Source organism: Clarias gariepinus, chromosome 4 (genome assembly GCF_024256425.1).
Source record: "Clarias gariepinus isolate MV-2021 ecotype Netherlands chromosome 4, CGAR_prim_01v2, whole genome shotgun sequence".
Taxonomy (NCBI): Eukaryota; Metazoa; Chordata; class Actinopteri; order Siluriformes; family Clariidae; genus Clarias; species Clarias gariepinus.
In genome coordinates, this window is record NC_071103.1 from 32,655,481 (window position 1) to 32,673,088 (window position 17,608).

The 17,608-nt window shown below is 41.4% G+C and overlaps 1 protein-coding gene across 1 annotated transcript; it reads left to right on the forward strand.

The window, feature by feature from the left end:
- Positions 1-982: 982 nt before the first annotated feature.
- On the forward strand, positions 983-14,958 carry cdk13 (cyclin-dependent kinase 13). The gene is made up of 14 exons (XM_053494560.1): positions 983-2,498; positions 3,821-4,369; positions 4,468-4,629; positions 5,275-5,414; positions 5,627-5,797; positions 7,236-7,425; positions 7,555-7,611; positions 7,723-7,824; positions 7,911-7,988; positions 8,093-8,209; positions 10,806-10,937; positions 11,460-11,656; positions 12,605-13,156; positions 13,394-14,958. Exons 1-14 carry the CDS (start codon positions 1,519-1,521, stop codon positions 14,092-14,094), a joined length of 4,128 nt encoding a protein of 1,375 aa, XP_053350535.1. The 5' UTR covers positions 983-1,518; the 3' UTR covers positions 14,095-14,958.
- Positions 14,959-17,608: the final 2,650 nt, after the last annotated feature.

Consider the following 17,608-nt stretch of genomic DNA (forward strand, 5'->3'; position numbering starts at 1 on the left):
GGCTCTCCTGTATCTCCACAACCATGCCCTTAAATCTAGTGGAAATTCTTCCCAAAAGAGTGGAGGTTATTTCCACAGCAAAGTTAGGGGGATGAATGGGATTGAAATTTGGTGTTAAGCAAGCACATATGGGTGTGATGTGCCTGTGGACAGAAATATTTAGCTGTGTATATTTGGATTGGTTGAAATGTTTTGCATTTTCTGTGGCTAAAAACAAGCAGTAAATCATTTAGTTTTTTTTTTAACTAAGGCCAAAAGACATTGCCCAACTCTACAATGACATTGTATCCAAATACATATACTTTAAAAAGTAGTTGGTCCCCCCAATATATGTTATTGTACAGTGAAATTCTTGATTTGTCGTATATCCTAGGTTCTTGTTAATAGGCTCGGGTCAGAGCTTGAGGTCAGTGCTCTGTGTGGGCCAGTCAAGTTCTTCCACACTGAATTCATCAAACAAACCATGCCGTTATATGTCTTGTTTTGTGCACTGGGGATAAGAGGACTGATTGAAACACCTACATTCAATAATTAACATTTTTGGCCAAATACATTTGTCCACATAGTGTATAACTTTTTTCCCATCTGAATAAAATGTAGGCCAGACTCGCCCTCTGGTGCTGAAGGGGTGTATTGCAGGATTTACGCAGCTAAGAGAAGTTAATAAGTGCCACGGCTAGCATCTCTGCCATGACTGAAGGCCTTTTACAGGCCTGGTAGTGACATGTTACGAACGCGAGTTTCGCTGCAAACAAGAAAAACTTTTACATTATTTTAAATAAAAATCTAAAATAAAATTAACAGGTGTTATTTTTTCCTTAAGTAGAGAAAGCTATCTTTCAGAAAACATTCTTCCTTGTTCGGTTTTTATTTATATTTACTATTTAATGTGTTGAATCTGCTAAACGGGATTGCAAGCTAGCTAGTGAGCAAACCTAGCTTTGCGTAGCTACTTCCTGGTTAGTGAGCGTCAGTAGTGTGAGGGCAAAAGCGTCAAGAAGTTTCACTCTGAAAGAGTACACCAATTCTTTTCTTCGGTTTGTTTTGTAATTTTGCAAGAATCTTACTTTTGATTTGGCAGAACCGCGACTGAACACCGTAGCTGTTTACAATGGAGAAACTGTGGGGATTGTGTCGCTATGGAAGATGATTTAAGGAAAGAAGAAGAAGAAGGCTTTTCATGCGATGGCTCGCTAAGTTAGCGGTTGCTAGTCACCTGCTAAGCTAGTTCCAGTTAGCCGGCTAACACACGCTGAAATGCTTATAACTGGATTACCAAGATTTTCTTTCGGGTTTTGGACCAGTTATATACCGTAGAATATATTATTTGAAATATTATTTGGAGGACAGATGCAGTGGATTGGCTTTTGTGCAGAAGAGACAAAACCCGTGACTGGCTTGTTTAGCTAGCTACATTGGCTAGCTATATAGCTAGCTACCAGCTATATTTGTTTCAAATGTTTTGCTTTGTTTTTACCGGGGACCGGTCACCTGGAAACAAACCTTTCAGAACCTTCAATGCCTAATCCGGAGATTTCTCACGACGGTCGGGGTCGGAGCCCCTCGGCACAAAGGAACCGCAGACATGAGAGGCGGGGTAAAGCTCCCGGGAGCTGCGGTGCTAGCGTTAACGCCGCCCGGCGAGAGAGACACCGGGACGGGAAGCGGCGCACGTCGGCGTCACGCCGCAAGAGGCGCAGGCACGGCAGGGAGCGCGAGGCGCGGCGCACTCCCGACAAACCCGACGGCTTCGGCAGAGACGGGAACGCTCACGGTCTGGCGGTGGAGTATGACGACGTGAGCTCGCAGTCGGAACGTTTCTCGGGCAGTCCGTCACCCAGAGCGGAGCAGTGGGCCGACCTAGCTGAGCTTCGAGACGGCGACGTGACGCCGGCAAGAAAGTCGCGCAGAGAGCCCGCAGACTCCTCGGGAAGCCGCCAGGAGCTGAAAAGCAAAGATGAAAAATCGAGTCGGGAGAGGGACGCGCTGTCTAAGTCTCGGGAAAGAACGAGAAACCACGACAGCAACGGCAAGAAGTCATCCGCGGATAACAAACGCGAGGCCAAGCGGCACAAAAGCAGAACCAAGCCGGACAAGGAGCCTCCTTCTGCCTACCGAGACACGCCGCAAGCCTACCGGGACGAGCGCGACGAGCTTCGGGCCTACCGGAGAAGTCCTGGCTTTAATAAAGCCGAGAGCCCGTACTCCTCCTCGTACCAGTACAGCTACCAGTCTCCCAGCTACAACCAGTTTTCGAGCTACACGAGCAAAAGGCTTTCACCGAGCTCGGCCTATTACAGCCGGGACTCGGAGCAGTACAGCGGCTACACTGCGTCCAAGTCGCCGTCGAGCAAGCGAAAGCGCTCCCCGGGGAGCCCGTACGCCTGGCGCCGCTCCCCCAGTCCCTACGAAGGATGGGAGCACACCTCCAGTCCGTACAGCCGAAAACGCTCCCGGAGCCCGTACAGGAAATCAGTCAGCCCCAGTCCTGACCAGAGGTAAAGCTAGAATATACACACACACACCTGTGTTTAACTTTTTTACAAGATGTAAAGTAGCTTTAGTGCCAGGACGCACCGCATGGCATGCTTCACTGAGCTCCCACTCATCTATAGATCTAAAGCTGTCCCTTTGGGGCCTGTTCTCAAATCTTCAACATAAAAATGGTTTAGTCCATGGCGTGTCCTCCTTTCATGCAGTTGCCTTGGGTAGTCAGTTCCTTAATTTTTCCTCTACACAGGCACCCCTGCATCTGTCATCACTCTTATGATCAGCTTAAATCATTTGCACAGGTCATAGAGTGTACAGATTGTATCGTTAAACTCCATCAGAGTTGAACCTGTTGCTTTAGGAGAAAAAACAAAAAGTTATAAAAAGGGTCATAAGTAATGATGATTTACACAATGACCCTAAAAAGACATCACTGAAGCAACATGGCTGTAGGACGACTATCTGTGTGTCTAAGTTAAAAATACAAATAAACAAATCTGTTACGTAAAGCTGCCATGAGATGAACTATCTGTTTATCAGTAACTAACCACCCACTTGCTGTATGTGTTAGCTGACCTTAATATATGGAAAACTTTATGGGCGACATTGTGGAGTTTGGTTACCTATTTGACACTTCTGTTTACCGTAATGGGCAACATGTGTGATCTTTTTATTACTTGACCTTGGTTTAAGCAACTAAAGAACAGAAAGATTTTCACAGAGGTCATGAGATCGTTAAATTTGGACCTACTTGAAGACAGTCTTGTTGTGTGTGTGTAAAACTAATTGGGAGTTTAGCATGTCTCCATTGTGCAGATTTAAAGCGATATTAGTCACTGCATGACTCATTTCCAAGTAATGATAGCACCCATTTTCAGTGCCATCAACTTTTTTAACTGTTAGTTTTAAGTAAGCTTTAAATGCTTTTGGTCGATGTACAGATAAAATTTTTGTTTACTGCTAAATTCGGCTTTTGTGCTGATTAAGCTTTAACTTGGAGAGTAGTTTAAGATGAGAGAGTGTTGTATTTGATCACAAGGGGAAAGTCTGTATTTGAGAATTGAGCGTGAGCTTATTCATCTTTCCTTTCCTCGATGTCTAAGTTTCAACGCTTTTTGCTATTATGGTGTACAGTAAAAAAAAAATTTTATACATGTATGTGTTTTTAACAGAGAGGAACTGCCTTTTATAGTTTCCTTTTTACTGTCTTTATTTAGTGTAAATGATTTGTGAGTTTCTCCTAGTGGAGTAAACTTACTGCTTAAGTAAGCTGTGAAGAAAATCAGTGATGCTAACATTATCTTTTAAACGCTTACGTTTACTGCTCCAGGCGTCCAGGGAAATCACGCTCCCGCAGCCCGTACACATCACGGCGCTCGCGCTCCCGTAGCCGTCACCGTCACTCACGTTCACGCTCACGGCCCTCCAGCCTCTCGCCCAGCACCCTCACGTTCAAGAGCAGCCTGGCCGCCGAGCTCAGCAAGCAGAAGAAGGCCAAGGCGGCCGAAGCTGCACGTGCCAAGAGTTCCAGCAACGCATCGACACCAACCAAGGGCTCATCTTCCTCTTCCACTGCACCCCAGCCTAGCCCTGTAATCAACCACATAGCGAAGAAAACACGGCCCCCGTCTCCTCCTCCTCCTGCATCTGAGAAAGGTCCCAGAAGCCCGACGCCAAGCCAGCCACAATCCCCCGTCGACAAGACCACCAAGAGCACCTCAGAGGTGCCACAATCTAACAGAGAGAGCAATGTAAAAGAGGAAAAAAGGAAAGGACAAGCTGCTCAAGCAAAGGAGAAGGAGAAAATTATCGCACCGGTGTCCTCGCTGTCCACTCTGCCTCTGCCCAACCTTATCGACCACATAGACGGAACTGATAGGTTTGTATTGTTAGTCTGTGTTGCTTTTTTTTTTTTTTGTAAATGTATTTGTATTACTTGTAGTGCAGTTAAAATTTTATTTTTTTTCTTTTATCTAGCTTGAAGAACTCTATACTCTCAGGGAAGAAGAAACCAGAAAAGAAAACCCGTCACCTCTTGTCTGACCTCCCACTCCCTCCCGAAATCCCTGGCAGTACGCTCGGCTCACCTCAAAGCCCACCAGAAGAGAAGAAGGCTGCCATGTTAAAAAGAAGACCAAAGTATGTTTTTGTCATATTTGGGGTGTCTGGGGTCTGGTCTGGTCTTTCATCACATATGTGCCAATAGAGTTCCCAATTAAAAAAAGGATAAGGAGTATAAAACAGTCTCTGTTAGTAAGATAACGAGGATGTGCCCTTGACCTCACTTGTCTAATGTTGTTAATCAGTAATCAGAGTGATATGTAGGCAAAAGTCTGGTGATAATCAAGTGCTGGTTAAGTTCTTATCAACACCACATTGCACACACAGTTTATTTTTTTTATTTTTTTTTATTATTATTATTATTATTTTTTTTATCCCCCTCCCTTAATTATTTTTTCCAACCATGACTACTGGCCTATGAGTCATGTTTGACTAACAGACATGTTCACAAATTTCCAATCAACACAACATACTTAATGTAGCCACTAACCCCAGGAGCTTTGTTAATTTGTCAAACAATCTGTTTATCACCACAATAAAATAAGGTTTGGTCTGAAAGGACTATTTTAACAGAAAATGTCAGGTTTAGGATTGATAAAGAGGACACAATTTGTGTGGAAGATTACAAAAGGCACAATTTTAAACATCAGACGATTTAGCACGTGTTCTTGGCTGTAAAGCCCAGTCCTAATGGCACATTCTCTTTTTCATGTGTGGCTATAGAATATGTGGCCCACGCTTTGGAGAGATTAAAGAGACTGAGATCGATTGGGGAAAGCGGTGTGTGGACAAGTTTGAAATCATTGGGATCACTGGAGAAGGTACCTATGGACAAGTGTACAAAGCCAAGGATAAAGACACAGGTAAGATGCTCGTTTACAAACCGGTTACTCCACTCAATAGAATACCAGTTTAAATATAAGGTTTTAATACAGTATTGGCAGCTGTAGTGTTTAGAAGTGTAACAATGCTGCTTGTTCATGTGTTAATTGGTAACCTTTTTTAACACTGTGTCGCAGTTGCATTGACTAGCAGTTTGAATTCATTACCTTTCTTTCCTCTCTCATTAACGAAGCTGAGATGGTGGCTCTCAAGAAAGTGCGCTTAGACAATGAGAAAGAGGGCTTTCCCATCACAGCTATCAGGGAGATCAAGATCCTACGGCAGCTCAACCACAAGAGCATCATCAACATGAAGGAGATTGTCACAGATAAAGAGGATGCTCTGGACTTCAAAAATGATAAAGGTAATGTTCCGTAAAAAATAAAATGGAAGAAAATGGATTTTTAACCCCTAATGAAAAAAAAGGAAAAATAAATCCTGACAAATAAGTGTTTCCGTTTATGGGCGCATGCGCTGTGTGTGGGCCTCTCGTTATGTGTGCGCGCGTGCTTAATTTGACACTGTGCCAGTTCACAAACACACATGCTAAAGGCGAGAGAGAAAGGGTGAACCGGCACAGTGTCGAATTACAAGCACGCACAGACTGAGAGGAAAAAATGCATTTTTAATTTTCTTTTGCTTTACGCGTGCTTGCACACGTGTTATAAGAAACAGTACACACGTACTGTAAACACAAAATAAAACATGTTTTCCACACACACACACGTGGTCACAGTGTTGTAAACAGTACACGCTTGCACGGATGTTGATTATACCAGTAAGAGACACGCACTCCCAGCAGGGAAGACGATTACCCACAATTCTGCAGCGCAAGAGAAAGAAAAAACGTTGGCTCAGTTGTGATCACATGACGCTCAGCGTCAAAACATGACCAGAGCATGCGTGATACATGATACTCGGTGCTCGTAAACCAAGATTTGCTAGTTTTTCAAGTCAAAATTTATTAAAAATCTTGGCTCGTCTTGCGGAACACTTGCAAACCGCGTTACTCGCAATCCGGGGTGTTACTGTATAAGTCAATGTACAAAATGTCTGTGTAAGTGCCGGAGAACTGAGTCAGCCTCACTGGTTTCAATAAATCAGTCCAGAAACAATGATAGAAAATGGCTATCTTTGTAAAGCTGTTCTAATGGTGACTAATCCTAAATTCGAAAAATCCTGAAAAAAGACAGAGTTCGCAGTCCAGTACAGTGGAAAACAGCTCTGAGACAAAATGGCATCCGGGATTAATTGCGATTTAAAGGCCCAGGTTGCAGTTTTTGGCCACATGATTGCAGTGTGGGAAAAGGGCGCAGAGATTTAGTCATATGGATTCGTATGCTTTACATTGTATATTTTTGTCAAAGGCATATAAGGCTCATTTTAAAAACAAATCCCGACTTCAAAACAAATCCGACTTACGAACATGCTCCCGGAAACGGAGCTTGCTTGTAAGTCGGGAACTACCTGTATTCCTGTTTCCTTATTATCTTACCTGTCTTAGTCTTGCTTTATTGTAGTGTGAATTATTTACTAATTTGAAAAGAAATTGTTTCAAAATCGTGGTAAAGAAACTATTATACTTGAGCTTTTTATGCATTCAGCATAATCTATTTGGTCAGTAGGCACACGTTATTTTGTATAACAGCACTTATTGAACTATAGTTACTGCTTCAACACGAATACATTGAATGCTCCACATTATCTAAGATTGTGCTGTATTTTTCATCATTATCAATGCTTGTTTTATCATTATTGTAATGTGTGTGTATTGATTGTGAACTCTTGACCCTTTCTGACAGGGGCGTTTTACTTGGTGTTTGAGTATATGGACCATGACTTGATGGGGCTTTTGGAGTCTGGCCTAGTCCATTTCAACGAGAGTCACATCAAATCCTTCATGCGGCAGTTGCTGGAGGGTCTGGACTACTGCCACAAGAAGAACTTTCTGCACCGGGACATAAAGTGCTCCAACATTCTGCTCAATAACAAGTCAGTGTCAAAGTGAACAATTTTACAGAAATTAAATTGTTAGTGATGGATTGTGTTAATCAATTACCATGGCACAAACTGGCGCATTTTTCATTCATACACCGTTTTTTGTTCTGTTTTTCCCTTCAGGGGCCAGATAAAGCTGGCAGATTTTGGTTTGGCTCGACTCTACAACTCTGAGGAAAGGTCAGTCGGTTCTCATGTTACTCTAAAAAGAAAAAAAAGACTAAAATTAGATAGTCTTTGTATTTTCACATTGATCATTGCATCATTTATGACTTGGTTTGTATTCTGTAGCCGGCCATACACCAATAAGGTGATCACTCTGTGGTACCGTCCACCTGAGCTTCTGCTCGGGGAAGAGCGGTACACACCTGCCATTGATGTGTGGAGCTGCGGGTAAGACGAGAAACCATGGTAAATTATTCTATACATAGCAAGCTGACTGTTATCATTTGTAGGGTTCATTGTTTCTTCTGTTCTAGGTGCATTCTGGGTGAACTCTTCACCAAAAAACCTATTTTCCAAGCCAACCAAGAGCTGGCACAGTTAGAGCTGATTAGGTATTTTGTCTTTTATTCATATTTTTCGCCTTTTTCATAACAGTGTAAAATGTATACTGTTTGGTTTAATATTTTATAAACTAACAGACTTCTTTTCTTTTAAGCCGTATCTGTGGCAGCCCTTGTCCCGCTGTGTGGCCCGACGTCATCAAACTGCCGTACTTCAACACCATGAAACCAAAGAAACAGTACAGACGCAGGCTTCGTGAAGAGTTTGCTTTGTGAGTAACCACACAAGCGATTTTAATAGAGATTAGATTTGAATGAGATGTTATAAGTGCAGCATGCAAACCATAATGCAATGTCGTAGCTTTCTAGTCATACGCCTACTGAATTCAGGGTGTGGTTAGGTGCTGGTAAGAAATTAAAATGGCAGGACATACTTTTACAGGAAAACAATCAGTTACCACCCAGTTTATTATTTTTTTACAGCAATTTACCAACAATTTTTTAAAATTAAAAGTAGGGCACGCATTTTATACTTCGTGGAACGTTCTAAAACATGTTAGTTCCTGTTATCACTTGTTATTGAAGCAAAAGTCAGAAATGAGGCTTGTCATGTAACTGAGAAACCACAAAGCTCTCCACTTAAAAAGAATTTCTATGTCTGAAAAAACATATTTTCTTCTAAGGTGAAACTTACAGAGCCACTAAAGGGACATGTGTGGGGGTTAAAACAATTTGTTAAGGGAGAACAAATCTGGAGGAAAAAAAAAACAATCAGGACACAGGAAGGAAAAAAATATAGACCATGTGACCATGATACTTCCGTGTCAGTCCTCCAGTGTCAAAATACAGAAATGGCAAGTATGTCAGTGCATTTGTGTTGAAGTAACGTTAGCGATGTTTACTGACTGCAATAAAGGGGGGTCTAGATACATTTCTGAGGTCAAGAGGAATACCACAGTAAACTATACTGCTAATGAAACAGGACAAGGTGCATTTTAAAGTTATAAGCACAAATCCTTATCTCCTTAATAATTCACACGTCCCTTTTTTGTCCTCGGACATCTTTTTCCTTCAAGAGAGAATTTTTTTTTGCCTGCCCAAAATTTTTTTTTTTTAACAGATTATTTTTTCTTTATTAATTATTTTTTACCTTTACCTTTATTACACCCCCTGCCACACACACAAACACACTCACCCATGTCACTTTAGGAGCTTTGTAGGAACTTTTGTAAATCATATGGATAATAGTAATAATAATAGAGCTTTTGCTTAGACAAGTTTGAAAACACTTTTTTCATGTGAGATTTAGGAAAACTTTTTTTTTGAAAACACTTTTTTCATGTGAGATTTAGGAAAACACTTTTTCCTAAATCTCACATGAAGCAAGGTCCTGGCTTTGGTTTTCCTTTAGAGAACAGAAAACTTCTGAATAAGGCTGCCAGTGGCATTTCCATATATATTTTCAAATGATCAAGACTTGTGTGGCCTGTCTGCCCTAAACCCCCTGTGGATTAGCCGACCAATCCGAAAGTCAACAGCACTGTTATATCAGAGGCTTTACGAGCAGACGTCTAATCAATCCCTGATGTGAAGGGTTTCATTAATGACGTTCTGCCATCTGTAATACCATTTGATCGAAACCATCTGCTTGTTTTCTGTTTAATTCTCTCTTGCTAAATATTTAAGTAAGAGTTATCGGATTTGTAGTAAAAGGATATTAAATAGTAGTCTTAAAGATTCAACAGGGTTGTTGTTAAATGTCAACCCAAAACTTGTAATCTAATACATTTCCTTCTGAGAGATTGCATCAAAGAGCTGGACACCTGTTTCATCCCCTTGTAGTACAACTGCTGCAGGATTTTAACGAAATTGCAGTCAAGACATTCTTATGTTGTTTAGTGTTCAGTTTGTTTATGATTAATTAATATGATTCCAAGATGGCCGTAACTTATTTCCATCTATTAGCGCAAAACACACGTTAGCTATGCTTACATTGATTTTATAATTTTTTTTTATCTGATTAAAATTCCATTTTAAATGGATGCTGATCCAATAAAATGTGTTTACATACCCTAAGCATTTACTCGGCACTGTAAAATGTTTAAAATGCCGGAAATATAACAAGTAGTAGTAGCATTCTAATATTTTCTTATGAATTTCTTCTGCTGTTATGATTGGTTACAAGAATTCAGTCTCATCTATGATTGGTTAGGTGCTTTACTACATATGAATGGTTGAGCAGACCTGTGCCGCCCAAACTCAATGGATTGGGGTAATGACTGGTGGAAGAAAGCCAATTTTTAAAGAGGGTACTGATCAGGACTGGAAGCACTCGAAGCTCTTCCGTTTAACTAATATTTCTCCCACATTGGGCAAAGATGAGCAGAAAATATATTTTTTTCCAATCGACAGAAACGATAAGATCAAGTGGCTAATATTTACCTGTTGAGCAATTGATCAAAGTGTTACACCGTGCCTCTCATTGAAAATTAATTTGGATTCTGATGCATTTTTTAGACTATTTCGACTAAGGTGTTTACATTTTGCCTTTTATGCTGGTTGGGCTGCTGTTCCCAAAATTAATGGAGGATTAGAGTTTGTATAAATGCATGTATTGTTTTAGTAAAGAGGTCAGGCAACATGGGGGGAAACATTGATGTAGAAAGTATATACGTTGTACTTTTTCTTCTTCAATGATTGCATATCCGTATGATGAACTTTGCACACGGTGATGATTTGACGAATGACGTATAGACTGTAAGTCTGGTGTGCAGTGCACAAAAAACAATTCTGTAATTTTCTTTTGTTATTTCTTTCTTTTTGCTAAATCAGTTTGTCTTTTTCATCTCGTCTCCCTCCCATGTTTAGTATTCCTCTGACAGCCCTGGACCTGTTTGATCACATGCTGGCTCTGGACCCCAGTAAACGCTGTACTGCAGAACAGGCGCTCAGCAGCGACTTCCTCCGAGACGTCGACCCAGCTAAGATGCCTCCACCAGAGTATGAGTGCCACCCCCTTTTTTTTCCCTTTTTTTTTTGTTTTTGTTTCAATTTAAAAACTAAATGCCTGCTTGGACAAATCCATATATGTTTTATCAAGCCCACTGGCCTGGTAAAAGCTTTTACCCATGTTTTGGTTGCCCATAAACCTCATTTAGGAGGCTAAAAAAGATAAAGTACTGAAAAACCCGTGGTGTGTTTGTTCAGGAACAAACAGGTCTTTGATCTGTAACTTCTTTAAAAGTTTCTAATGTAACTTGATGATGTAAACACGTGATGAACAAAGGCTCTAAGGTCTGGTATTTTGTATGTAAAAGATATTTAATCTAATGTCTTTCTCTTACTATATTTAAGTGTTATAAGTAATAGCAAGGGTGGTCTACATAATACAATTGCTTTTGTTCAAATTTATCAGTATTTCTTTATACCGGTGTGGTTCTCATTTGTGCACATTAAATATCCCACCTCATACAAACACCTTCACTTGTTTCTCATATTTACACTCCTTCTGTACGTCTCCAGTCTCCCTCTGTGGCAGGATTGTCACGAGCTGTGGAGTAAAAAACGCCGGAGGCAGAAACAGATGCCAGAAGAGCTAGCCGCTCCAAAAGTTCCACGAAAAGAGCTGGGACTGGACGACAGCCGCAGTAACACGCCTCAGGGGTTCCCTTCTGCGGGAGGACTCAAAGGGTCGGGTACCACTGCTGCTGCCATGCTGGGTAACATAACACCGCCTCTACTCTGCTGCTGATTGATACACACTGCAAACATTTAATATTTATAAAGAAACTGGGGTATTAGCCCATGTGTGTGTGTGTGTGTGTATATATATATGTATATGTATAAAATATATTTGTGAATTTTATTCCAAGCTTTTGTTCACTTTCTGTCTTTAGTCCTATTCGGATTAGTATTACCTGTGGACCTTGTGTAATTTTGTAATAATTTTGATTATCTAATGTTAATTCCATGCGAATCTTCCATGTAATTTGTAAAGTAAAAATTTTACCTCAAATGACCATTAAGGTCCTGTGGTAAAATCAGTGCCGTGTGAAGCTGCATGTCTGTGATTTTGCCAGGATTTAGCGGGGTCATTGTCATAATTTTTCAAGTTTTTTGTTTCCTGTGTGCCTTTTTATCCGCGAAGAATGGAACCTGGCGCTGGTGTGAAAGTCTTTTGAGTTCTGGGTCATATCGCCATACACCATACAACAATACAAATTTATTTGTAATATGCAATATATATAATATAACAAAACATGTTTATGTTTAAAAAAAACATTACATCTGGGAGATAAGTCAGTAAATCGCAGGCTCAGCTTATCCCATGTGGATGCGCCACATGAGACTGAGATGTATGTGAGGGGGTCGTTTCTAAATCACACGAGGTCCCCAGGTAATACTGATCCTGTGTGAATAGCACATTTGCCTTGTTGAGCATGTCTGGTAAATTCACTCTTAAACCAGCAAGTGATCGAAAGGTTAATAATTTAGGTTATAATTACAGCTTAGTAGGATTTTCTTTTTACGTTTAGTTTTAACAATTGTTTTAGTATATTTAAATGGTAATGTTAATAATCAAGATTACTAAGTCTAAATATAGTTCAATTAGAGGCAGCATATTTGTACCTTTTTATTCCCTAAGAAACCTATTATATCTCCCTCAGACACCAAAGGTCCTAACTCTCAGCTGACCCAGGAGCAGCTGGCTGTGCTTTTGAACTTGCTCCAGTCGAAGAGTGTCCCAGCGGGTTCTGCGCAGCTCTTACAGGCCATGGGCTTTAAGATGAACCCAGAAACCCTGCAGCACCTCACCAAGGCCCTTCTCCCAGGAGCAACTGAGTCGGAGAGGCCACCAGAGCCTCCAGGCCAGTCTCAGTCTAAAGCCCCTAAACCCCCACTCTCTGCCCCTCGAACTCCACCCCTGCCCAAGCCTTCATCACCTCCCACTCCGCAGCAGCAGCAGCAGCAGCAGCAACAACAACAACAACAACAACAACAACAGCAGGGCAAACAACATGACGGCGAAGTCTCTGCGACAGCCACGCAAACAGCAGTCACCATGCTGCTCGCTCAATTTCTTAAGGTCCAGCAGAGTACGGATGCCCTCGCCACGGAGGGAGCCGAATCAACCATTTCTACCACAGCAGGGGCGTCAGCTCCTGCACCTCTTCCTCCAACAGAGGTTAAACCACCGGAGCCTAGCCCCGTTTCGCCAGGTGAAGCCGCCGTTTACAATAGACATTAAATTTTTGTGGTTTATTTAGAATTGGTAGTAATATTGAAGGAAATGTTATTAATCAGAGAAAACAATACATTTGTTTACATATTAAATCTTTTTTTAAGGAGACTTTATATAACGCGTCTAAGATCTCAATTGTGCATTTAGACCTTCTGGTCCATAGTCTTTCCTTTTTTTGGTGATGAAATGATTTATTTTAACTCTCATCTTTCAGCGGGGACTGAGGGGAGCGGATCGTCCTCCAGAGCTCCTGAGCCACTCTCCATCCTGCCTCCAGATCAGAGGCCCCCGGAGCCCCCAGAACCCCCTCCATGTGCCGACCTGGACTACCGGCAAGCCCCTGACAGCCAGCCTCTCCTCTCCTCTTCTTCTTCTGCAGTGCTAGGCGAAGCAGCACGGCCACCCGAGCCCGATTATCCTCCTCCTCCACCACCACCACCAAGAAGCCACTTACCCCCTCCACCCTTTCCCCCAACAGGCTTCGGAGAAAGCTACCTCAGCCACATGATGGGGGGAGGTGGTGGAGGAATACTCCCTCACGCACATGCTCACGCCACATCATCTGCTCCAGTGCCCTTTCCTCATGGCGCAGCACCCGGTAGCAGTACCAGTGGAGCTCCTACAGGAGGAGGTGGAGGTAGCAGCAGCATGGTGTTTAGCGGAGACAAGGACCATCGCTTTGAATACAATCACAGTCCCATACCCATGGATGGCACCTCCCACCCCTCTAGCCTTCATCTGTACAACCCTGCTTTTGGTCAGAAGGATGGAGGAGCGCCACCCCCTTCTATTCCACCGCCTCCTCCAGGCCAAGTGTGGGGCTCTCCATCCCAGTCTGGGGCGCCACCGCTTCCTCTCGGGTACGTCCCCCATTTGAACACCGCAGCACTAAGGGGGAGGGGTCTCCCGTATTGATTTACTCTTAAAGACGGGAGGTGACAGACTCACACCTTCGGAAAAAGGTCGACTGTAAAAGACACAAGCAGTTGCCATCGATCAAGCCAGCACTGAGTGCACTACAGAGGCATACTTGATTTGTAATAATTCTAATTATGGATGCAGGCAGGCATTTCAGTAGAGTATTTGTGGCTTGAGCTACAGCTAGAGGGGTGTGAGATAAGAGGGATCACTTTTTCCTTCTCCCCCCTTTTTTTCCTATTAGTTACATCCCCTCTTTATGATTTGATATAATCTATCAAACTGCTGTCTTTTTAAATAAAAATTGACATTTTTTGAGTGTGCATTTACCAGCCTGGGTAAGTGTTTTTATTATCTGTACCTTAGTGGCGCCTTTAATTGCATAAGGACAGACTAGTATTATGTTTTGCACTACTGAGTAAAGTAGGTGGAAACAACTAAAAATATGAAATGATTGATGTGCTGTATCTGCACAGGATGAAATGACCAGTAATGTAGTAGTTTTTTTTTTTTTTTCTCTTTTCTTTCCCTTAACTACTTAAGATCGGTGGGCTCGGTCCATTTTTCACTGGAGGAGCTTTTTAAAAAAGCATTTGGCTCCAGCGAGATTGGCAGCACTTGGGTGACTAGGCTCCTTTAAATTGGTAGATATCTACTGAACAACTGAATGAAACAAAGCTGTATTTTCTCACCAGTTCCACCAGCCATTGTCTACAGCCATTGTAAAATGGGGCGGGGGGGTTAGGGAGGACCAGTTTAATCCAATTTCAAAAAAAAAAAAGGAGAGGAGTGGCAATGTGTTTTTTACTATGTTTTTTTGTTCTTTTGGCAAATGTTTATTAAAGAAATGCCAGCAATGTATCTCCTGTTGTTCATGTTCTTATAGCATTGATTAAGCACACTCGGTAACAGACTGATGAAAGTTTCTTGTTATTGATTGTGTCCTCTTCACTTCTGAGTCACTACTACACTTAATAGAATTTATCAATTTGGCAGGTTTTTTTTTTCCTTTTCTCTGGTGTAACAGCTGTTAATGAACTGTTAGTGAGCTAAACTGAGATCACCTCCACACAGGTTGTGATACAGATTCTTAAAAATCCCAGTGGCAATCCGCACCAGCAACTGTGCCATGTCTAGAGCTTTAAGACTTGAATCGCCTTTTGTCCCCCATTCTGATGCTCCGTTTTAAATCTCTACATGATTTAAATGCATTGAGTTGCTGCCATGTGATTGGCTGATCAGATATTTGCTTTAACAAGCAGTGGAACAAGTCAGTGTACCTAATGACATAGCCAGTGAGTGTATAACTCAGTCTTTACAAATTAGATTAGATTCCTTTTTTTCACTTGCACAATGTATAGTCGTGGCCAAAAATGTTGAGAATGACGAATATTAGTTTTTACAAAGTTTGCTGCTAAACTGCTTTTAGATCTTTGTTTCAGTTTGTGATGTAGTGAAATATAATTACAAGCGCTTCATATGTTTCAAAGGCTTTTATGGACAATTACATGACATTTATGCAAAGAGTCAGTATTTGCAGTGTTGGCCCTTCTTTTTCAGGACCTCTGCAATTCGACTGGGCATGCTCTCAATCAACTTCTGGGCCAAATCCTGACTGATAGCAACCCATTTTTTGATAATCACTTCTTGGAGTTTGTCAGAATTAGTGGGTTTTTGTTTGTCCACCCGCCTCTTGAGGATTGACCACAAGTTCTCAGTGGGATTAAGATCTGGGGAGTTTCCAGGCCATGGACCCAAAATTTCAACGTTTTGGTCCCTGAGCCACTTGGTTATCACTTTTGCCTTATGGCAGGGTGCTCCATCGTGCTGGAAAATGCATTATTCTTCACCAAACTGTTGTTGGATTGTTGGAAGAAGTTGCTGTTGGAGGGTGTTTTGGTACCATACTTTATTCATGGCTGTGTTTCTGAGTGAGCTCACTCCCTTGGATGAGAAGCAACCCCACACATGAATGGTCTCAGGATGCTTTACTGTTGGCATGACACAGGACTGATGGTAGCGCACACTGTTTCTTCTCCGGACAAACCTTTTCCCAGATGCCCCAAACAATCGGAAAGAGGCTTAATCGGAGAATATGACTTTGCCCCAGTCCTCAGCAGTCCATTCACCATACTTTCTGCAGAAGATCTGATGTTTTTTTTGGAGCGAAGTCGCTTCTTTGCTGCCCTTCTTGACACCAGGCGAATGACTGGACTGTAGGTGGTGCAATAAAGAAGATATTATATACCATGATGAATTTTTTTATGTAAACAGTATACAGGGGAGGAGTTATGTACAAAGAATGCAATGAAAAAGATAATGTATACTATGGTAAATAATTTGCATATGTAAACTCTACACAGAAAGGGTTACACACACTGGAGTGCAATGAAGGAAGATGTGTAGCATGAAGAAATAATATGCATATGTAAATTATTCACAGGGGATAGTTATGTGCAATGATTATACAGTAGATGGTCATATTGTATGTCTTGGTTATGATAATGCGGTTGAGAAGGTTGTGTGCAACTTGTTATAGAGAGTGGAATGAGGTAGGTCTTTTTATACAATACAATATGCGCAACAGTTATGAATAGTGTATTCATGAGTGTTTATGTTCAGTCGTAGGTTGTAAGCAGCAATTATGGGTAGTGCAAGTCTATTTATAGTGTCAGTATAGTAGTATTTATGAGCAGTGCAGGGTAAATTCACTGCTTTGGTAGTGCTCCGTTGTGCTTGTTGACAAGTTATAATTCTTGCCTGTTTTTTTTTTTTTTTGATAATTGTCTTTTACATTGATGAATCATTTTAGATCATCTGACATCAGTATGAGATGGAAAATTCAAGCTTATGAACGGTTTACATTTTTCAGGTTTGTGAAAATTTCTACACACTCTGCAACACACTGCCTGCAAGGTCGATATGTCTGCAGTCGCCAAATTTATTCTTTCCTTTTTTTTTTTACCATATTTGACTGTATGGAAACTTTGATGATCAGGCTCAGTTTCTATAACTCCCTCTCAGTCAGTTTAGCTCTATCTATGTTTAAAGTCATGTACTCTCCCTTCCCTGACTGTGACATAAAACAGAAACCCCCGACAGTATGATGCAATATTCACTTGATACACATCACTATATGCTAAATGATCTGCACTTGCAGTCCAATAATCCTGGCCATGTTGGAGCATTACTACAGTGTTGTGCTTTTACCTTACACTGCCTGGTCGAGAAAAAAAAAAAGTTATCATTTCATGAGGGTCAACTTATTGGGCTGCATTAAGCAAAGAAAACAACTAAGGAAATTTGAAATTACTGGAACTGGGTTAAGAATCCTTCAATATTTAAATTCAATCATAAATGGAGATCACTTGGTAAAGTTGCCTGGTTAAAAAAAAATTCAAGAACTACATGAACGACAATGTAATGAGAACTCACAGGAGTGGGAATAAACAATTGTGTGGCCATGTGAAAACCACTTGTTTATTGAGTCTAATCAGAAAAAAGGTCTTAA